The following is a 23,630-nucleotide window of genomic DNA, read 5'->3' as shown; positions in this document are numbered from 1 at the left end:
GAGAAAATCTTATTCAATTTCTTGTAGAACCATTACCCTCCCCAAAGACTCTGTTCTTCCAGAAAGACCGTCATGCAGCTCCCTGGCTGAGCTCTGCGTTCTGCTGGCTGAGGGTGCAATGGGGAGCAGAGGATTCTGCTGTGGGCTCCTGAGGAGTCCGTGCTGCTGTGCACCAACAGGCAGGCAGGAACCAAGAGTGATCTCTGTTTAAATCTCCTCATGAAATCAGTGACATTTCAGCATTACCCCTCCCAACTCACCCAGCTGCAGAGCAGAGCTGTGGGGGTTGGTTATGTTTCTTTTACTTTTTGAAGCAGACAGCCTTGAAATTTCTGACACACTACAAGTGCTGCTTTGAGAGACCTGGGCTGCAAACAGGCAGACCCTTAGTGGAGAGGGATGAGAGCCAGTCAATCCATCAGACTTTCTCCCAGGTGCCCTGGCCTTGCACCTCTTTATTCTGGAGCACGATCACACCCAGCTGTTCCCTTCAAAAGAAATTAGGATACTTCTGAGAGCAGAGGAATCCAGTTTAAAACTCCCCTCCCCAGTAAAACTCTCCTCAGTAAAGATCTGTGAGCTTTCTGATCCCTTGAAGATGGGGTGTCTGGCAAAAAGAGCCAGCTTCATCCTCACCCTCTGGACTGCATTGCCCAGAGACCCACAGGCCAGAAGAAGGCTTGGGCATCTTGCTCCCATGGACACATCTGCACGGCAAGGCCTGCAGGGTCAGTGGCTGAGCTGCTGCTGAACCCCCACCCCCAGAGAGCCCAAAAACAAGAGCAGCAGCAGCAGGGGCAGGTGGAGAAAGGAGGAGAAATGCCCCAGTGCTTCTGCCCAGGGAGGCAAGACCATGGAGGGACAGAGGGGCACTGGGGAGAGTCTCCTGTGCTGGAGCTCTGGCTGCAGAGGCTACAACTCACCCACCCACCGTGTGCTCACCCCTGTCATCAGGACAGCTCCGGGCAGCAGGACCCTGCCCAGGCCCATCTTTCTGTTGGCCAGCCCTAAGGAGCAGGTCAGAAAACCACTGAAGAGATAACTGAGCTTTCTGTAGGCAAAGGAATGGATGAAGGAGCTTTATCAAGTTCCTAGTAGACCTGCTGATCTGTCAGTGTAACGCTATAGTAGCCTCCTTCTCTTGTCCAAACACAACATCTGCATTGCTGTTCCCTCACAGTCACAGCAGGAAACCGAGAGCACAGACCCTGGAAAGCACCTTTCCTTCCAGGTAGCCCCTGCCTGCTTGTGCTTCTTGAAAAGCTGCCTCTGCCCATGTCCTGGGAGTGACCTGGAGCTGTGAGAAGCTCTGAGCCATGCAGCACCATCAAACTGGAGAAGCACCTTACCATGACAGAGGTCACTCCTTGCCCCCACAGCTTCTCCCCACAGAACAACAGGGAGCTCACAGGACCGGCTGAGTGCTGAGCCTGGCAGAGGCAGAGTCCCTGCCCCAGCACACAGCCCCTGGGGCGCAGGGACCCTGCTCTGAAGGACAGCCCTGGGCACCCCTGGCTGCACACACACATTCACACCCTGCAGCCGTCCCTGGGTGAAGGCAGCCGTTGTGCCCTGTCCCTCTGGCAGTGCAGCAGGGAATCCCTGCTCTGGAGCATCTCCTCCTCCTCCTCCACGCTGGAGAGAGATCTCTGTGGGCCATGGTAGCTGGACGAGATGCCTCCAGGAAGCTCCTGTACATTGCCCTGCAGCCAGAGACTTACCGTGCAGAGGGCTGTGAAGGTTTCTCCTCCAGTGAGCTCTCAGCCCAGGCCGCCTTCAACCTCTCTCTGCCCTGCCTGTCCCCACTCAGTGCCTGCAGCAGTGCCCTCAGCCCTGCTGCGCTTTGCAGAGCAGCTACTCCTGGGCAGAGCTGTCTCTCTGCCGTTCTGCCTCCTTGCCGTGAGCTCCCTGCGTCCCAGGAGCCTGGAGCAGCTCAGCAGCAGAGGAGCAGCCCAAGGCATTGTAATAAACTCTCTGGTGGGTTTGGGGCCAAGTCCATGAACCTTGGACATGGTGGGGAATTATAGAATCATACAATGGTTAGAGTTGGAAGGGGCCTTCAAAGGTCATCTGGTCCAACCCCCGTGCAAGGAGCAGGGACATCCCTGACTAGATCGGGTTACTCAGAGCCTCATCCAGCCTGGCCTTGAACGTTTCCAGGGATGGGGCATCCCTCCCTTCCAGCGTGTCGACGGCACCACACAACTTGGTGTCATCAGCGAACTTGCTGAGGGTGCACTCTATCCCACTGTCCATGTCGCTGACAAGGATGTTGAACAGGGCCGGGCCCAGCACGGACCCCTGAGGGACACCACTCGTGACTGGTTTCCACATGGACATTGAGCTGTTAACCACCACTCTCTGAGTGCGGCCATCCAACCAACTCCTTATCCGTCCATCAAACCCATGTTTCTCTAGTTCAGAGAGAAGGATGTCGTGCGGGACAGTGTCAAAGCTTTGCACAAGTCCAGATAGATGATGTCCGTTGCTCATCCCTTGTCCACTGATGCTGTCACCCATCATAGAAGGCCACCAAATTGGTCAGGCACGATCTGCCCTTGGTGAAGCCATGTTGGCTGTCACCAACCGCCTCCTTGCTCTCCATGTGCCTTAGCATGGTTTCCAGGAGAATCTGCTCCATGACCTTGCCAGGCACAGCGATGAGGCTGACCAGCCTGGAGTTGCCCGGGTCTTCCTTGTTCCCCTTTTTAAAAATGAGGTTATGTTACCCCTCTTTCAGTCATTGGGGACCTCACCGGACCGCCATGACTTTTCAAATACAAAGGCCAGTTTCCCTTCATATCATATAATTCTTGGCATCCTATCTTCTTGATATTTTTTGATCCACATACCTCATGTACAAATGGAGCCAGACTGCACTGTAGAGAGACACAATAAAGAAACCAGTACAAAATTATTTCTTCAAACACCCATCTCTATTTAACTTCCCTGGAGCAAGGTGCAGTTGCAGCATGCAGGAGGGGTTCAGCAGCCAAGAGCCCAGATGCCATGAGGGGACCTACGGCCTTTCCATTGCTCTCCAGTTTCCCCCTGCCCTTGCACCTTGTTCAGAATCAGATCCCTCTCAAGTACCCAGGTGCTGCTTTGAGCTTCAAGGAGTCAGAAGCCTCGCCTCGTCTGTCAGCAACAGGATTATCTCTTCAGCCAGCTCCTTCACTGCGTTTGTATCTATCTATCTCTGACAAACATCTCTAGTGAGGTTATCCCTTGCGGGCGGTGAACCTCACTGGAAACACCTTGGACGGATGAGAAGCATGGGTCCTTGTTTATTAAACTTTACCATCCTCTCCTTCTGTTTGTTTGCAATGAAGGAAACCCTGCTGTGCCTGTGTGCAGCCAGGTCTCTCAGGAAAGCAGGTGGGAGTTGGTGCAGAGGAGCTGTCACCTCCAGCTGCATTCTTGGGTGGAGAAGTCTGATGTCAGGAAAAGTGATGCAAGTCCCAGGAGGTCGATGAGAGGAATGGTGGGGCTGGAGTGGTGAGGAATCAGATTGTCCATGCAGTGTCTGACCTCCAGGAGGAGCTGGTCCTACCCATCCTGATACCATTAGCAAATATCCCGCATCCATATCAACTGGAGAATGCTGCAATCACTCCTTCTGACAACTGAAAAAGTAATAAAATTGAAAAAAAAATAAGAAACTTAAAAAAAAAACCTTTTCTATTGAATATTTATTGAAAGCTTCCCCTTTACCTACACTCTGGAGACCTCTCCAATTATGTCTCCAAGAGTTGAAGATTGTAGGAAATAACTGGAAGAGACATGGCCTTTTGCATTTTAATGAGCCCCAGGGTGTACCTGGTGCTGAGACCATGAAGCTCAGACACTGAGAGGAGCCTGGACAAACCCCTGAAGAAGCCAATGTCAGAAGCAACCCCTGCAGTCTCAGGGAGTATTAATGGGTCCCACTGAGGATCGTTACCAACAAAGCCTCCCTGGGGGCTGCTTAGAGGAGAAAATGGGAGGCAGAGATGAGAGGCAGGCAAAGGCCATGTAAAGGTGGCTCTGATGCTGAGTGAACCTCCATGTGTTGCATGAAGACAAAGGGCCATGGCCTGACCCCCAGCCCCTGGGAAGGGAGATCCTGTGGGTCACACATTGCTCAGGGCTTTTCCTGGGGCAGTGTGATGTGGGAATGTGTGGTGCCAAGTGCAGGACTTCGGTATGATGCTTATGAGTCTCTCCTTGGTAGGATGAGGAGGCCTTCATGTCCTGGTCCCATCAAGTTATGGTGTCTCCTCACAGGCCTGGGTTGTCCCAGTAACAGCGATAGTGTGGAGGAAGACCTTTTCTCTGTTGTGGGCTTCTCGTCCTTCCACAGCTCTTAATCATCTCCAGCACAGGGTGTCCTGGAGGGTCTCACACCTACAGCTCTTGCCTTGCATGCTGTCAGTCTTCCTGCACGCTCCCAGTCTTCCTTGCTTACCCACCTTGCTCTCTCACTTCAGGATCCCATTACCCTTACTTGTATCTTTCCATCTGCTCTAGCTGTTGCTTAAAACACGAAATGATGGGATGGTCCAGGAGCTCTGCTGGTGACCTGTACAACACAGAATTACCCTTGGAGAGATATTTCTTTGTTTTATTCCCCTCATCTCAACGTCCTAAGTTGCACCGTCTTTCATTATTTCCTTGTCATGCTTTTATTACTGTGAAGCAAAGCTCCACCATCTCTGAAACCACCCTTCAAGCACTCTCAGGATACTCCTAGACTGCCCTGAGCCTCTTTGCTGCTGAGCCGAAGATGCCCAGGTCCTTCTTCCTCTATACTCAGAACATATGGTTGAGGCTCTGAAGCCTGTCTTGGCAGACCTCTTCTGGGAACTCTCCAGCTCCTCCCAACTCCTCCACATGTGGAACTGCAGACAGGGACACACCTGTGTATGGAGCCACACCAGTGCTGAGGTGAAGGGGAAGGTAACTCAAGTTGTCTGATTTGACACATTCTTCCTAATGCAGCCCCAGCTGGCCTTGTTCATGGGGAGCATGCACCACTGGCTTGTATGGCATCCCTCGCAGTGCCTTCTCCTCAGAGTCACTTCTCAGCATGTCAGCTTACAGTTGGCCCAATAAATGGGGTTATTCTCCCCTCCGATGCAGGACTGGCTACTTCTTCTGGTAAACTTCAAGAGGTATCTCTTGGCCAATTCCCCAAGTTACTCAAGGTTCCCCAAGCTCCATTTGGTCGGCTGTTAATGTCTGTGTGCTCATGGCTCACCCTCACTCAGGTGTGTCTGACACAATAACAGCAGGAGTTTCAGGATACTATAGAAAATAAAAGACGTACTAGTTTAATTTCTGGCCCAGCTATGAATTATTGTGACAACTGTCTGTGCAACAGCAAATGAGGATACAAAGCAAGCAAATCAAGCACCAGTGGAAATAGACTTGATGAATGTTGGTGTGCCAGGCTGTGTTAGTGGAAAAAGTTATTCCTATATAGACAGACAGACAATATGACTCCCTCAAGGAGCTGGTCTTCAACCCTTCTGGCCAATGTTCTTCTGCCTTCTCCTGGAGACCCCTCAGCTCTCAGCTGACTCAGATGCAAAAATGAGGCATGTAGGTGGTGAAAGCAAAGATGAATAACTGGGAGAAACAAACATCCAAGTATCCAGGAATGAAGTTAGAAAAGCTAATACCCAAATGGAATTGAGTCTGGCCAGGGATGTCAAAGACAACAAGAATGGCCTCAATAAGTACATAGGTGACAAAAGGAAGAATATGGAAAAAATACGGGCCCATTGCTCAACGATCAAGGGACTGGCTTACACAAGACATTGATACCGTGGACGTACTGAACACTTTCTTCACTTCTGTCTCCACTAGCAAGGCTTTGACGAATCTCAGGTCCTAGAGACCAGTGGGAAAGGTTGGAACAAGGAAAATGCACCCTTCGTAAAAGAGTATCAGGTCAGGGAACAGTGACTTTTTAATGTCATTCTGAGGTCACCCTTGATAATCTTTGATCGATGATGGTGACTGGGAGAAGTGCCTGGAGACAAAAGTAAAGCAAATGTCAGACCCATCTTCAAGAGTGGCACAAAGGGAGAACCAGGGAATTGCAGGTCTGTCAGCCTCACCTTGATCCCTAGGAGGCTGATGGAACAGCTAAATCTGGAAAACAATTACCAGGCACTTTGAAGACAATAAAATGATCAGGAGTTTTCTGCATGGCTTCACCAAGGGGAAATCATGCTTAACAAACTGATAAACTTGTATGATGAAGTGATTGGCCTGGTAGATGAGAGCAGAGCAGCACTCAGAGAGTGGTGGTCAATGGCTCTCTGTCCAGGTGGAGACTGGTGACAAGTAGAGTTCCTCTGGAGTCCATATTGGGGCAGATCCTGTTTAAGATCTTTGTCAGTGGCATGGACAGTGGGATAGAGTGCACCCTCAGCAAGTTTGCTGATGACGCCAAGCTGTGTGGTGCCATCGACACGCTGGAGGGTAGGGATGCCATCCAGAGGGACCGTGACAGGCTGGAGAGGTGGGCCTGCACCAACCTCATTAAGTTCAACCAGGCCTGCATCAAGAGAAGCGTGGCCAACAGGTCGAGGGAGGTGATTCTCCCCCTCTACTCTGCCCTGGTGAGACCCCACCTGGAGTACTGTGTCCAGTTCTGGAGCCCCCAACACAAGAAGGACATGGACCAGTTGGAGAAGGTCCAGAGGAGGCCACAAAGATGATAAAAGGACTGGAGCACCTCTCTTATGAGGACAGGCTGAGAGAGCTGGGGCTGTTCAGCCTGGAGAAGAGGAGGCTCCAGGGAGACCTGATAGCGGTCTTCCAGTACCTCAAGGGGGCCTACAAGAAAGACGGGGATAGGCTGTTTAGTAGGGCCTGTTGCGATAGGACAAGGAGTAATGGTTTTAAAATAGAGGGAGGTAGATTTAGATTGGAAATTAAGAAAAAAAAAATTTACAATGAGGGTTGTAGAACACTGGAACAGGTTGCCCAGAAAGGTGGTGGAAGCCCCATCCCTGGAAACGTTCAAGACCAGGCTGGATGAGACTCTGAGCAACCTGATCTAGTTGGGGATGTCCCTGCTCCTTGCAGGGGGCTTGGCCTAGATGACCTTTGAACGTCCCTTCCAACCCTAACCATTCTATGATTCTATGATTCTATATCCTTGGCTTCACCTTGTATTATTATTTACCCACTTTTGCCCTTCCTGAGTTATTCCTTTCTATCTTCCCCAGGCCCTCCCATACAAACAGCCTACCTCCGGTTTCCTTTCCTCCCCAGCCCTGGTTTTACTGTCTCTGTACCCTCATTTGGTGATTCTGGGAACATCACCAAGTTGATACATACCTTGGCCAGCAATTTCATTGAACTAGTATGTTCTCACCAAGGCAGGCTCAGACCTGACTGGATGAGGAGGAATGTCCGGAAGAGGGACCTGGTAATTGCAAAGGCTGCCAGACCAGCCAGTGGTGCTCAGCGTGAGTATGGCTGCGTGCATGATGGGCTGCACTGGGAGGAACATGGTCACCCAGAGAAGGGGAGTGATCATGCCTCTTTGACTCAGCACTGGCATAGCCACTTCTGGAACAGTGTCTCCCAGTGTGGGGCACCCCATTCTGGAGGAGAAGAGCAGAACTAGAGAGGGTCTGGCATAGATCTGCTAAGATGGGGTTAGGGACCATGTGTTGGGAAGCTGAGAGACCTGGGCTTTTTAGGCCTGGTGAAGTGAAGGCTCAGGGAAGTATAGTCGTACTTTGATAAAGCCTGAAAGTGGATTTCAGAGACTATTGGGGGTTTTTGTGGTAGTGAGAAAGAACATAAGAAAGGAAAACCAGTACAAATTCCAGCTGGGAGACTCAGACTGGACAGGAAGAGAAAGAAATGTCACTGCAAGGCTAGCGCTGTGGTGCAACAGGTCACGCAGAAGGACCATAGAATCATAAAATTGTTTAGGTTGGAAAGGACCCTTAAGGTCATTGAGTCCAGCTGCAAACCTAACTCTGCCAAGTCCACCACTAAACCTTGTCCCTAAGCACCACAGCTACATGCCCGTCAAATACCTTCAGGCATGGTGACTTCCCCACTTCCCTGGGAAGCCTTTTCCAAGGCTTGACAAGCGTTTCAGTGAAGAAATTTTTCCTAATATCCAATCTGAATGACCCCTGGTGAAACCTGAGGCCATTTCCTCTTGTCCTGTAACTCATTACCTGGAAGAAGAGACTGATACCCACCTCGCTCGAACCTCCTTTCAGGTAGCTGTAGAGAGTGACAAGGTCTCCCTTCAGCATCCTTTTCTCCAGGCTAAACAACACCAGTTCCCTCACCTGATCCTCATAAGACTTAGTCTCTTGACCTTTCACCAGCTTCATTGCTCTTCTTTGGACGTGGTCCAGGACCTCAATGTCTTTCCGTCAGTGAGAGGCCCAAAACTGAACACAGCATTGGAGATGCGGTCTCATCAGTGCCGAGTTCAAAGAGACAATCACTTCCCTAATCCTGCTAGCCACACTGTTCCTGATACAAGTCAGGATGCTCTTGGCCTTCTTGGCCACATGGAATGCTGTTTGCTCATATTCAGGCAGCTGCAGACCAACACCCAGAAGTCCTTTTCCACCAAGCAGCTTTCCAGCCATTCTTCCCCCAGCCTCTAGCATTGCCTGGGGTTGTTGTGACCCAAGTGAAGGACCCAGCACTGAGCCTTGATGAATCTCATACAATTGACCTTGGCTCAATGATCCAGCCTCTCTATATCCCTCTGAAGAGCCTTCCTACCCTCCAGCAAATCAACACTCCCACTCAACTTGGTGTCATCTGCAAACTTACTGAGGGTGCACTTGTTCTCCTTGTCCAAATCATTGCTAAAGATATTAAACAGAACTGGTCCAATTACTGAGGCCTGGGGAACATCACTTGTCATTGACTGCCAAGTGGTTTTCACTCCATTCACTACAACTCTTTGGGCCTGGCCATACAGCCAGTGTTTTACCCAGCAAAGAGTGCACCTGTCCAAGCCATGAGCAGCCAGTTTCTCCAGGAAAATGCTGTGGGAAACAGTGTCACAGACTTTACTAAGGTCTAGGCAGACAACATCCACAGCCTTTCCCCCATCCACTAAGCGGGTCACCTGGTCATAGAAGGAGATCAAGTTAGTCAAGCAGGACCTGCCTTTCCATTAGGAGACACTCTGCATCAATATCAATTGGAGAATTCTTCTATCACTTCTTCAAAGTGCTCACTGAAAACTTCCTCTTTCTCTACCCTCCTGAAACCTCTACAATTAGCTATACAAGTCTTAAGGACTTGAAGAAAATTAGAGAAGGGATACAGGTCATTAGCACTTTCTGCATTTTAATGAGCCCATGGTGTATGCAGTGCTGAGTCCATGAAGCTCAAGTACTGAGAAGAGACTGAACAAACCTCTCAAGGAGACAAAGTCAGAGGCAAAACCCAAAGTACCTTGAAGCATTGATGGACTCCACTGAGGGCCATTACTGAGAAAGCCTCCCCATGGACTCGTTAGAGCAGATAATTGGAGGCTGTGAGTAAAGGTAGGCAAAGGCACTGTGCAGGTGGCTCTCATGCTGAGTCAAGCCTTGATTTGGTCCATGAAGCAGAAAGGCCAAGCTCTGACCTCAAGCCTATGGGAAGGGGGATCCTGTCCCTCACACGTGGCTCAGGGCCCTTCCTGGGGCAGTGGCTGTGGGGTCCGCAGTGTCCAGTGTAGGACATCAGTACAACTCTCCCAGCTTCCCCGTTGGACTACAAGGAGGAAGTGAGGCTGCAGTGCCAGGAGGACAACATGTCTTCTCACAGCCCTTGGTCGCGGAGAAAACTTCCCCACCTCCTGCGTGCTGCCTTTCTGTCCTGGAGCTCAGCTCTCTAAGGAGAGCAGGTGGGAGATGGTGCAAAGAAGCTGTTATATCCAGGTGCAGACTTCAGTGGAGAAGTCTGATTTCAGGAGAAGTGTTGCAAGTCCCAGGTGGCCAAAGAGAGAAATGGTGAGGTAAGGGAGGTGAGGAGGAAGGTTGTCCACACGGGACTGCTATTCCTACCTGTCAAGACCTCCTGAGGAGACACTCTGGACCAATACCAATTGAAGAATGCTGCTATCACCTCTTCTTTCAACTGAAAAGTAATAAAAAGTAGCCTTTACAATCAAGAACATCTTTTTAGGTGCACTAGGACGTCTTCCTCCTTAACTACACTATGAAACCTCTCCAATTAGCTGAACAAGTCTCGAAGAAAATTACAGAAAGAGACATGGCTCGTTAGAATTTTCTGTGTTTTAATGAACCCCACAGTGCTTTTGGGGCTCATTACATGAACCTCAGATACTCAGAGGAGACTGAACAAATTGTGCAAGTTGTTGAAGTCAGGAGAAAAACTCCAAGTACCTTGAAGCATTAATGGGCCCCACTGAGGGTCATTACTGACAAAGCCTCCCCATGGACTCGTTAGAGCAGATAATTGGAGGCTGTGATTGCAAGTGGTCAAAAAAGCATTGTGCAGGTGGCTGTAATGCTGAGAAGACCCTTGGTTTGTTTCATGAAGCAGAAGGGCCAAACCATGACCCCCAGGCCCTAGGAAGGCTGATCTTGTCCCTCACATGTGACTCCTGGGGGCAGTGGGGTGTGATGGTGAGCAGTGCCCAGTGTAGGAAAGCTGTACAGCACATCCTGGCTTCACCAAGAAGGGATGAGTAGGAAACAAAGTCCAGAACCTCAAAATAAGGTTCATCCTAGTAGGCCTCAGCGGCAGAGGCAACTGCATATTCAGCAGGACAAAGAGCTTGGTCTTTCAGCCTTGCCAGAGCCCTTGGTCATCTGTTCTGCAGGTTTACCCATACTGTCCCCTTCATGCACTTTTTTCCCTTCAGGCTGTTGACATCCATCTTGCTTTCCTACCTAGCTCTCACCTCAGCATTTCTATATCTTCACTGATGTCTCCATTCTCATTGGCCATTCCTTGAAACACAAAGCCATGGGCTGATCCAGATTCCCACTGGGTGACCTCCTGCACCACAATGCTACCCTTTGATGGAGATTTCTTATTCCTCCCCTGCAATCTGAACCTTCCAAGCTGCACTTTCTGGAAGGGTCCTTCTCTTCCCGCTACCAAGAAAAGTTTCACCACTTCTGAAACCATCCTTCAAGCAATGGCAGGCTGCTGCTATGGAGCCCTTGGCCTCCACTTCACCAGGCTAAAGAAGCCCAGGTTTCTCAGCCTCTCCACAAAGGCCCCAAACCTCATCCTGGCAGATCTCCTCTGCACCCTCTCCAGTTCCTCCTTATTCCTTCAGAACAGTGAGCCCCACAGGCAAATACACTAGTCCAGGTGTGGTCACAGCAATGCTGGGTGAAAGTGGATGATAACTCCCTGTTTGGGTGCCCACAGTCCCCCACATGCAGCCCCATGTGCCATTGGCCTGATTCACAGTGAGCATGCATCACTGGCTGACGTGGCATCCCTCTTAATGCCCAGTCCCTTCTCCTCAGAGTCCCTCCTCAGCTGCTCAGGCCTCGGTCTTCCCTTGGAAATGGAGTTATTTTGCCCCCAGTAAAGGAACTCCCACTTCTTGTAAAACTATAGGAGCTTTCTATTTGCTGAATCCCAGATTCCTTCCCTCTGTCCCTGTGGATCTGGGACAAAATTTCATGGTCACTACAGCCAAGGTGGACACTGGTGTTCATGTCCCTCACAAGCTCTTCCCCTTTTGGCAGTACCATGTCCAGGGGAGCAGAAGACTGGATGCCTGGTTTGGCAGCTGTGCTAAGAAATGTTCCAGAAGCACCACAAGAAACCTCCTGGACTGTTTGCATCCTGCTGTCTCACTTGGCCAGTGAATGCTGGGGAGACTGAGTCCCCCATCAGAGCCAGGCTCTGTGATCCACAGATTTCCTCACATCATTTAAAAGGCATCGTTCATTCCTCACCCCGACTCTGTGACCTGTAACTCTGTCCTGGACCTGGCTGGGATGGAGTTAATTCCCTCACAGCAGTGCACAGGGTGCTGTGCTTTGGATCTGTAACTAACCCAGCACTGATAACACAGCAGCGTTTTGGCTGTTGCTGAACAGCCCTGGCAGAGCACAAAGGCTTCCTCTTTCTCACACTCTGCCCCCACAGCAGGTAGGCTGGAGGTACGCAAGAAGTTCGCAAAAGCACAGCTGGGAAGCTGATCCGAAATGACCAAAGGGATATTCCATTCTGTACGATGTCATGTTCCACAAAAACCTCAAGGAAAGACAGAGGAACAGTCATGGTCACTGTGATCTCAAGTCATTGACACGTGTGATTAAGCCCTGCTTTTCTGGAAATAGCTGAACGTCTGCCTGCCGATGGAAAGCATGGAATGAATTCCTTATTTTGCTTTTTGCACACAAAGCGTTTGCTTCCCTCTTTAAATTGCCGGCTCTCTTGCCAGCTCACCTACCCCGCACGCACCGGAGCCCCGCCCCGGGGAAAGCAGGGCATCACACGGATACCGTCAAGCTAAGCCTTCAATTTAATGCTGCGCAACACGGGGTTAAATACCCGTACACCTGCTACGCATGCGAACGCACCCACCCCCTGCGCCCATGGATCTATCCGTGCCCGCTGCACACCTGCCCCTGCGCCCATGGACTTATCCGTGCCCACCACGTACGTGGACGCACCTGCCCCCTGCGCCCATGGACCTATCTGCGCCTAGCGCGCGAATCACTGCGGACCACCCCTCCTGCATACATGCAGCCCTGCTCACGTTACCCCACACTACCATAAAAAACCCCAATCGTTTCTGAAAGCCACTGTCAAGCTTTATCAAACTTGCTTTTTAACTTACTTCCCTAGGACTTCACTTCACCAGGCCTAAAAAGCCCAGGTCTCTCAGCTTCCCAACACATGGTCCCTAACCCCATCTTAGCAGATCTATGCCAGACCCTCTCCAGTTCTGCTCCTCTTCTCCAGAATGGGGAGCCCCACACTGGGACACACTGTTCCAGAAGTGGCCATGCCAGTGCTGACTCAAAAGGGCATGATCACTCCCCTTGTCTGGGTGGCCATGTTCCTCCCAGTGCAGCCCAACATGCACGCAGCCATACTCACGCTGAGCACCACTGGCTGGTCTGGCAGCCTTTGCAATTACCAGGTCCAATTACCTGGACGTTCCTCCTCATCCAGTCAGGTCTGAGCCTGCCTTGATGAGAACATACTAGTTCAATGAAATTGCTGGCCAAGGCATGTATTACCTTGGTGATGCTCCCAGAATCACCAAATGAGGGTACAGAGACAGTAAAACCAGGGCTGGGGAGGAAAGGGAAACCAGAGGTAGGCTGTTTGTATGGGATAGCCTGTGGTGATCAGAAGAAAGAACTCAGGCAGGGCAAAAGTGGGTAAAAGATAATACAAGGTGAAGCCAAGGATATTATCAGGTCTGTTTGGGGGTATCTGTCTGTTGGATACCTGGAATATCAGGGGCACTTAGTGAATAATCCAGACCGAATGGAATTGTTATGTTTGTGAGCAGCAGGCCTCAAGGACATCACTGAAGCCGCTTGTGAGAAAGTACTGACGCTGCCTGTAAGAAAGTACTGAAGCCACCTGTGAGAAAATAATGAGGCCGCCTGTGAGAAAGTAATGAAGCTTCCTGTGAGAAAGTAAACGAAGCAACCTTGAGAAGAAGGAAAACAGCTGGCATACGTGACGGGGGGCTGAATGTGAAGCAGGGTGCAGGTGGAGAGAGCCGTGTGCGTGAACATAGAGACTTAAGGAATCATATTTTAGCTAGGAGCGTGTGCATGATATAGTTAACCAATTAGTAGAGAGCTTGCACATGATACGGAATTAGAAGGGCTATATTAACCGGGATGTATCAACAATAAATTGTCATTTGCGTGATCATATTGGTCATCAGCAGTGTCCGTGACTTCCGTGTCAGCACCTGCCAAGCAGCCCTTCAGCTGGGAAAGAATGACTGAAGTGGACAAGAAAGCCGCACTTGATCTGAAGACCATATTTACACCTGACTTCCATGGTCCCAGGGATCCTGAGTTCTTTTCCCACCATCATGAAGGGAAGAGCCCTGCACGGGATAGAAACACAGAGTCCTTCAGGCTGGAAGGGACCTCAGGAGGTCTCTAGTCCAAACTGCTGCTCACGGCAGTGTCAGCTAGGAAGTAACTCCGGGTCACAAAGGACTTGATTCATTTAGGACGTGAAAGCCTCCAAATACAGAAACGGCACCAACTCTGGGAAACCTTCTCATGCTCGTTGGCCCTCTTCCTCCCATCAAGCATGACAGTCAAGAGCTTAGCTCCTCCTGAATCCCTTCTGATGGGTGTCTGAAGGCTCTTCTGTGCTCTGCCCAAAGCCTTCTTTACGCCTGAATGAAGCTTCTGTAAGAAGCTGCTAGAAATTTTTTCCCCTTTGTCCAGTGGACTTGGCTGGGCCTAGGGCGCACCCGCTGCTGGCCAAGGCCAAGCCAATTCGTAGTAGAATGTTCTGTGATAACGCCTTTGCAATAACGTATTTAAGAAGGGGAAAAATAAAAAACCAAGATGTGAACAAGCTGGAGTGGAGGCAGAGAAAGGGGGAGGCGCAAGCCTTGTGGGCCTTGCACCCCTCACCCTCTGGCCTCCTGCCGGCAGCCGACTGGGCCCAACTCGGCCTGGCCTGGCTGCAAGAGGTGGAGAGGAGATGAGATGTGACGACAACCTGAGAGGTGTCTGCCTGCCTGTTGTGAAGAATTGTTCTTGTGAGAGGAACGTCTGCAGACGCCAAGGTCAGTTCAGAAGGAGGGGGAGCAGTAATGCGACTACTGGCCAAGATTCCCCTGCAGCCTGTGCTGACAACCATGGTGGAGCAGGCTGTGCCCCTGCAGCCCGTGGAGGCCCACGGAGGAGCAGAGATCCCCCTGCAGCCTGGAGAGGACCACATGCCAGGGCAGGCATTTGCCTGAAGGAGGCTCTGGCCTGTGGAGGGCCCGCTGGAGCAGCTGTTCTGGAGGGACTGCACCCCATGGAAGAGATGACCCACGCCGGAGCAGTTTCACGAAGGACTGTGGCCCGTGGGAGGGACCCCACGCTGGAGCAGGGAAGGAATGTGAGGAGTTCTGCTGACAATGAAGCAGCAGCGTAAAACAACGTGTGATGAACTCCATTCCCTTTTCCTCCCTGTGCTGCTCGGGGAGGGAGGGAAAGGAGGTAGAGATAATGTTAAGCCAGGGAAGAGGGAGAGCTGGGGGAAGTTATTTTATTCTCTATCTCATTATCCTGCTTTGGTTTTCATAATAAACAAACAGTTTTCCCAAACTCGAGTCTGTTTTGCCCATAATGGTAATTTTAACGGACCTCTCCCTGCTATCCTTATCTCGAACCTTGAGCATTTTTTCTTATATTTCCTCTCCCTATTCCCTCACAGGGTGGAGGAAGTGAGCGAGAGACTGTGTAGTCTGGTCCTGAGCGGGCCTAAACTCTGACAGACGCTCACATGCAGGTGTCTATTCTGTGCAGACGTGCACAGAGGCCAGAGCAATCCCACCTCCTCTGGGTTTGTGTTGTGCGTGAGAGGGAGATGAGTCTCCTTCAAATGCTGGGAACAGAAATGAATGCTGAGATGCCTTTGTAGCCTCAGCTGAATCCCTTCTCTCAGCAGGGATAAAAGAGATACCTGCCTGTCCCTGTCTGGGTGTCCTGTCCAATTAAAAAAAAGTTATATCCTTGTCTCTGAGAGGAGAAATTGCGCTTCTGGAAAGAAGCATCTCTCCCCAGCTGAGGCAGGGACCATCAGTGATGGCTTCAGGCTGTTTCCCAGCAGGTTACCCTGCAGCCCCAGGGACACCAGAGGGGACAGAGAGGGTTTCTGGTGTGCATGGCAGGGAGCTGAGGCCCCTTCCAGCCCCAGGACTACAAATGAAGGATACTATGACTCGTATGAGTCAGTTGAACCCCCTCCCTCAGCAGGGGTAAAAGGGATCCCTGACTGTCCCTGTCTGGGTGTCCTGTCTAATGATGGGGCAGGAAAAGTTGGTGTTTAACTATCTCTCAGCAGGGAAATGCCACAGCTGGAAAGAAGCCTCTCTCCCCAGCTGAGGCAGAGATGATCAGGGTTTCCTTAAGCCTGTTTCACAGGGACAGCTGGAGGGAGCCCAGAGGGGACAGAGAAAGTGCTGCCTTGGGCTGGGCCTCTGCTGCTGAGCTGGGCCGGGCTCCTGGGATGGAGGGAGCTGCTGGTAACAGGGCAGCGCTGCAGAGAGACAGCTCTGCCCAGGAGCAGCTCCTCTGCCAAGCGCAGCAGGGCTGAGGGCTCTGCCTGCAGGAGCCGAGGGGAGAGGAGCGAGGCAGAGAGAGGTGAGAGGCAGCCTGGGGTGGGAGGAGAGCTGAGAGCTCAACAGGAGAGAAATCTTCACAGCCGTCTACATGGTAAGTACTTGCATGAAGTGCAATGTGTCTGTAGTTTGTGGAAAGACTTCCAAAATCTGTCACATCCTACAGTCAGGAGGACTTTCACAGTAGGGAGCAGAACATGCTGCACAGCAGAGGGACAGGGCACAACGGCTGCCTTCTCCCAGGGATGGCTGCAGGGTGTGAATGTGTGTGTGCAGCCAGGGGTGCCCAGGGCTGTCCTTCAGAGCAGGGTCCCTGCGCCCCAGGGGCTGTGTGCTGGGCTCTGCCTCTGCCAGGCTCAGCACTCAGCCACCCTTTGTGAGCTCCCCACGGCGCTGGGGAAAGAAGCTGTGGGTGGGCGTAACAACTTCTGGCCGAGCAGGGTCCTTCTGCTGTTGAGAGGGTGCTGTGTGGGTCAGGGCTGCTCACAGCTACACATCACCACTGGGAAACTTCCAAGGGGATGTTTCAAGAGGAAGGTCAAGGCAGGGTTTGCTATAGAGATAAAGAGATTTCCTGAGTCTCTGTTTTTGTTTTCCTACTCTGAGAGTACGGGACAGATAGTGGGTACAGAGGGAAATAGAAATAGAAAAGGAGCTGTCAAGCTTGGACAAGTCCTTGAGACTCCTGAGCTGTAACTGCGAGTGGTCAGCTGGTCTGCTAAGAGCCTCCTCAAGTGCCTTCAGCCACTCCTCTGCCCAGGGACAGCACCAGCATCACCCTTGCTGCACCCAGCAGGGTTGTCCTGCCCTGGCCTTTGGAACCTCCAAACAGGAACAGGCACCCAGCCAGTGCCCTGCAAACAGGCAGGTGTGTGTAGGGCCAGGGTGAGTGCACAGAGGTTGGGATGGGGTCTGTGAGTGCTGACAGGGAAAAGAGATCAGACAGGGAAACACATCCCAGGAGGAAAATCCCCAGGCAGCAGGTATACAATCAAGGAATGAGGGGACACAGAAACCAGAAATGTTGTGGGAGGGAGAATTCAGAAATCTCTGTATCATCCCCTCCAGGGCAGACAAGAAAGAGCTCACTGTGCGCTAAGCCACTGCCAGTCCTTTCCTTTGCAGCACTCTACGTTTTATCTCCGAGTGCAGCTGAAATGTTGAGGCTTCTGACATCCAGGAATATTCCTGAGGGGAGAAGGGGGTAGCGCCCTAAAAAAACCCCAAGCCCATCAGCCTGCCTACTCCAATCCTGTTTCCTTAGCACTGGCAGTGCAGATGCTGACAAGCCCTTCTGCTTTAGGAGCGGTTTTATCTGACAAAGTCAAGCACCAGCATTGGCCCCTCACCCCGTCATTCCCATGACCCCACTGCTGCAGAAAGGGCTGACTCCTCGGCAGGCAATGGGTGGGGGCTCTTCTCCTCACAGCACATTCAGCCAGCACTGACCAGAGTTCCAGGCACAGAGCTGAGGGAAGGTCTCCTAGAAAATGTAAAGGACGTGCATAGCAGAGGAGGGTCTATGAGATACGGATTTTATCTTCTCAGAGAAATCTTCCCTAAATTGTCACTGTCTTTTCCTCCTTGCACAGGTTCACGTAGCCAAAGAGAAAATGTCCAACGGCAGCTCCATCACTGAGTTCCTCCTCCTGGCATTCGCAGACACACGGGAGCTGCAGCTCTTGCACTTCTGGCTCTTCCTGGGCATCTACCTGGCTGCCCTCCTGGGCAACAGCCTCATCATCACTGCCATAGCCTATGACCACCACCTTCACACCCCCATGTACTTCTTCCTCCTCAACCTCTCTGTCCTTGACCTGGGCTCCATCTCTGTCAGTGTTCCCAAATCCATGGCCAATTCCCTGTGGCACACCAGGGCTGTTTCTTACCAGGGATGTGCAGCTCAAATATTTTTGTTTTTCTTTTTCATTTCAGCAGAGATTTATCTTCTCACTGTCATGGCCTATGACCGGTATGCTGCCATCTGCAGACCCCTGCACTATGGGACCCTCCTGGGCAGCAGAGCTTGTGTCCACATGGCAGCAGCTGCCTGGGGCAGTGGGTTTCTCTATGCTCTGCTGCACACGGCCAATACATTTTCACTGCCACTCTGCCAGGGCAATGCTGTGGATCAGTTCTTCTGTGAAATCCCCCAGATTCTCAAGCTCTCCTGCTCAGATACCTACCTCAGAGAAGTAAGGCTTCTTGCTTTTACTGCTTTTCTATTTTGGGGTTGTTTTCTTTTCATTGTGGTGTCCTATGTGCAGATCTTCAGGGCTGTGCTGAGGATCCCCTCTGAGCAGGGACGGCACAAAGCCTTTTCCACGTGCCTCCCTCACCTGGCCGTGGTCTCCCTATTTATCAGCACTGGTGTCTTTGCCTACCTGAAGCCCCCCTCCATCTCGTCTCAACATCTCGATCTGTTTCTGGCAGTTCTGTACTCATTGGTGACTCCAACAGTGAACCCGCTCATCTACAGCATGAGGAACCAGGAGCTGAAATTCACACTGAAAAAACTGATTCGGTGTTTTTTCTGTCAGCAGGAATAAGTGGCCCATGTCACTTCTGAAGTGATTTCTAATTCATCTGAGAATCTTTTGTGCATTCAGCATTTTATCTGTTATAACTGTGTTTGTCCAGGAATGCCTGCATCCACTACACTTCTCCAGAGGCATGAACCAGCCTGTCTGAGCTGGAGGCCTGTTTACATGCATCTTGGATCATCATACCGCTGGTCTCCTGTGTCATGTCTGAGTAATAAAAGGATATTTCCTCCATTCTGATATTTAGAGATTGGGCTCTTCTTCCACAGCAGTGGTCAGGCTGAAGAAATTGCCCTTATGATCCTTTCCTGCTGTGCTTGGGTCCTTCATGAGTTCAGGGGAGGAGAGCATGGGGCAACATGTCAAGCAATGATCTTAGTTTGAGCCCCTTCACCTGTGGGGGTCCAGTGCCCCCAGAGATGGTGAATGACCTACAGGGATGTGTCTTGGAGTGTCTCCCCATGGTTTTTAGGCACCACGAACTGCTCCCTGTGCAGGGCAGCACCACCAGCTCGAGACCCTGCAGGAGCACATGGAGGGGCAGAAGGGGTCGGTCAGACCAGCATGGACACACTTCCGTGTGTAATTTTACCCCACTTTAACAGGGGATAATCTTACTCTACATCTTCCAAGCAGTCACTGATCCTCAGGAAGGGTCTCATGGTAACAGGAAATACAACCCTGTTGCTGATACCAGCTGCATCATCAAGCGTTGACCCTCAAGCTCTTCTTGCTCACTAGCAGGATCAAGCAGAACACCACCTGGGCCACTATACCCTTGGCCTTCATGCCTAGAGCCATGTAGTCACACTCCATACTTTCTCCATTGGGCTACATCCTTGGTACCTCCATGGAAGCGCAGCAGAGGATAACAGTCCAAGGGCTGGAAAAGCTTCAGCAGACTCTAAACAATGCACAATTTGATCAAGGGCAGTGGACAGAGTTGGTTGGGAGCTTGTTGAGGTTGCTCACATCTTTCTGAGAGTCAAGGAATCCTGTGGCTGTTCCTACCTGGCAGCAAAAGGCACCCTCAGCTTTGTTGGAGGGTTCCCAGGAGTGCCCAAGGATGTTGGACCAAGTTCCTGGAAAATATTTTCAAGACATAGTTGAATAAAACTCTGAAGAATGGAATGGGAAATCACTGTTCTTTCTCGTGTCAGTGCAAGATTAGTCTGAAGTCCTCCCAAGGTTCCTTCTGACTTGAATGGCTCAGTCGTTCTGCCACCTCTGGTGACAGTTACTGTGATTCTTACAGTCTTGAATTCCTCCTCTGCACGTGCATCTGCGTCATGCACGGCACCTACAGCACCAGTCTGTTCTTTTGTCACTTTGGATTTGAAACATTTTAGCTCCAACGTTAGATAGTGAATGACTAATTGTTCAGATTGGGTTCTCCTCACAGCCTGCAGCATCTGTACATGACACCATGGTGACAAATACGAGTGACACTTGCAGAATGCCATGGCACAAGGGTGATAATATTCTAATAGCCCTGAAGTCTTTTGCAGATCCAAGAGAATCCAGTAGCAGTGGAAGACCCTTAAACATCTCAGGCACACATTTGTTAAGATTGACTTTCTCACGATGAGAAGGGTAAGAGAACTGGATTTGTCCACTCAGGAGTAAAGAAGGCATTCAGGAGAGCACAGAAGAGCCTTCAGAAAACCATCAGAAGGGATTCAGGAGGAGCTAAGCTCTTGACTGTCATGCACGATGGGTAGAAGAGGGTCAATGAGCATGAGAAGGTTTCCCAGAGTTGGTGCCGTTTCTGTATTTGGAGGGTTTCAGGTTCTGAATGAATAAAGTCCTTTGCGACCACAAGTGACCTAATAGCTGATGCTGCCGTGAGCAGCAGTTTGGGCTAGAGACCTCCTGAGGTCCCTTCCAGCCTGAAGGACTCTGTGTTTCCATCCACTATGGGGCTCTTCCCTTCATGATGGTGGGAAAAGAACTCAGGATCCCTGGGACCATGGAAGTCAGGTGTAAATATGGTTGTCATACGAAGTGCAGCTTTCTTGTCCACATCAGTCATTCTTTCCCAGCTGAAGGCCTGCTTGGCAGGTACCCCCAAACAGACCAGATCATATCCTTGGCTTCACCTTGTATTATCTTTTACCCACTTTTGCCCTTCCCAAGTTCTTCCTTCCGATCATCCTCAGGCCCTCCCATACAAACAGCCTACCTCTGGTTTCCTTTCCTCCCCAGCCCTGGTTTTACTGTCTCTGTACCCTCATTTGGTGTTTCTGGGAGCATCACCAAGGTAATACATGCCTTGGCCAGCAATTTCATTGAACTAGTATGTTCTCATCAAGGCAGGCTCAGACCTGACTGGATGAGGAGGAACGTCCAGGAGAGGGACCTGGTAATTGCAAAGGCTGCCAGACCAGCCAGTGGTGCTCAGCGTGAGTATGTCTGTGTGCATGTTGGACTGCACTGGGAGGAACATGGCCACCCAGACAAGGGGAATGATCATGCCCCTTGACTCAGCACTGGCATGGCCACTTCTGGAACAGTGTGTCCCAGTGTGGGGCTTCACATTCCAGAGGAGAGGAGCAGAACTGGAGAGGGTTTGGCGTAGATCTGCTAAGATGGGGTTAGGGACCGTGTGTTGGGAAACTGAGAGACCTGGGCTTTTTAGGCCTGGTGATGTGAAGGCTCAGGGAAGTATAGTCGTACTTTGATAAAGCTTGACAGTGGATTTCAGAGACTATTGGGGGTTTTTAATGGTAGTGGGAAAGAACATAAGAAAGGGTAACCAGTATGAATCGCAGTCTGGAAGGCTGAGACTGGACAGGAAGAGAAAGAAATGTCACTCCAAGGCTAGTACTGTGGTGCAACACATCTTCACGCAGAAGGACCATAGAATCATAGAATGATTTGGGTTGGAAAAGACCCTTAAGGTCATTGAGTCCAGCTGCAAACGTAACACTACCAAGCCCACAGCTAAACCATGTCCCTAAGCACCACAGCTACATGTCTGTCAAATACCTTCAGGGATGGTGACTTCACCGCTTCCCTGGGAAGCCTTTTCCAATGCTTGACAACTGTTTCAGTGAATATTTTTTTCTTAATATCCAATCTAAATCACCCCTGGTGAAAACTGAGGACATTTCCTCTTATCCTGTACTTTGTTACCTGGAAGAAGAGACTGATACCCACCTCGCTCCAACCTCCTTTCAGGTAGCTGTAGAGAGCGATAAGGTCTCCCTTCAGCATCCTTTTCTCCAGGCTAAACAACCCCAGTTCCCTCACCTGATCCTCATAAGACTTAGTCTCTTGACCCTCCACCAGCTTCATTGCTCTTCTTTGGACGTGGTCCAGGACCTCAATGTCTTTCCGTCAGTGAGAGGCCCAAATCTGAACACAGCATTGGAGGTGCGGTCTCATCAGTGCTGAGTACAAAGAGACAATCACTTCCCTAATCCTGCTGGCCACACCGTTCCTGATACAAGTCAGGATGCTCTTGGCCTTCTTGGCCACGTGGAACACTATTTGCTCATACTCAGGCAGCTGCAGACCAACACCCAGAGGTCCTTTTCCACCGGGCAGCTTTCCAGCCATTCCTCCCCAAGCCTGTAACATTGCATGGGGCTGTTGTGACCCAAGTGAAGGACCCTCGTACAAGTGGCTTTGGCTCAATGATCCAGCCTCTCTAGATCCCTCTGAAGAGCCTTCCTACCCTCCAGCAAATCAACACTCCCACTCAACTTGGTGTCATCTGCAAACTTCCTGAGGGTGCACTTGTTCTCCTTGTTGAAATCATTGCTAAAGGTATTAAACTGAACTGGACCAATTACCGAGGCCTGGGGAACATCACTTGTGATCAACTGCCAAGTGGTTTTCACTCCATTCACCACAACTCTTTGGGCCCGGCCATACAGCCAGTGTTTTACCCAGCAAAGAGTGCACCTGTCCAAGCCATGAGCAGCCAGTTTCTCCAGGAAAATGCTGTGGGAAACAGTGTCACAGACTCTACTAAGGTCTAGGCAGACAACATCCACAGCCTTCCCCTCATCCACCAAGCAGGTCACCTGGTCATAGAAGGAGATCAAGTTAGTCAAGCAGGACCTGCCTTTCCATTAGGAGACACTCTGCATCAATATCAATTGGAGAATTCTTCTATCCCTTCTTCAAAGTGCTCACTGAAAACTTCCTCTTTCTCTACCCTCCTGAAACCTCTACAATTAGCTATACAAGTCTTAAGGACTTAAAGAAACTCAGAGAAGAGATATAGGTCATTAGCACTTTCTGCATTTTAATGAGCCCATGGTGTATGCAGTGCTGAGTCCATGAAGCTCAGGTGCTGAGAAGAGAGTGAACAAACCTCTCAAGCAGACAAAGTCAGAGGCAAAACCCCAAGTACCTTGAAGCATTGATAGACTCCACTGAGGGCCATTACTGAGAAAGCCTCCCCATGAACTTGTTAGAGCAGATAATTGGAGGCTGTGAGTAAAGGTAGGCAAAGGCACTGTGCAGGTGGCTCTGATGCTGAGTCAAGCCTTGATTTGTTCCATGAAGCAGAAAGGCCAAGCTCTGACCTCAAGCCTCTCGGAAGGGGGATCCTGTCCCTCACACGTGGCTCAGGGCCCTTCCTGGGGCAGTGGCTGTGGGGTCCGCAGTGTCCAGTGTAGGACATCAGTACAACTCTCCCAGCTTCCCCGTTGGACTACAAGGAGGAAGTGAGGCTGCAGTGCCAGGAGGTCAACGTGTCTTCTCATAGCCCTTGGTTGCAGAGACAACTTCCCCAGAGAAGAAAAGAAAGACCTGGGTTCTATTGGTTCCTTCCACCCTTG

At 50.8% G+C, this 23,630-nt stretch overlaps 1 protein-coding gene across 1 annotated transcript; it reads left to right on the top strand.

Annotated features, from left to right (window-relative positions):
* The first annotated feature begins 17,907 nt into the window (after positions 1-17,907).
* Positions 17,908-18,843, top strand: LOC147599821 (olfactory receptor 14A16-like). Its single transcript, XM_086753623.1, has one exon. It carries the CDS (start codon positions 17,908-17,910, stop codon positions 18,841-18,843), a length of 936 nt encoding a protein of 311 aa, XP_086609749.1.
* The last annotated feature ends 4,787 nt before the right edge of the window (positions 18,844-23,630 follow it).

This window comes from Chlamydotis macqueenii, chromosome 8 (assembly GCF_036417535.1).
Source record: "Chlamydotis macqueenii isolate bChlMac1 chromosome 8, bChlMac1.mat, whole genome shotgun sequence".
Taxonomy (NCBI): domain Eukaryota; kingdom Metazoa; phylum Chordata; class Aves; order Otidiformes; family Otididae; genus Chlamydotis; species Chlamydotis macqueenii.
The sequence above is the reverse complement of the archived record's forward strand: the minus strand, read 5'-3'. Positions and strand labels throughout refer to the sequence as shown.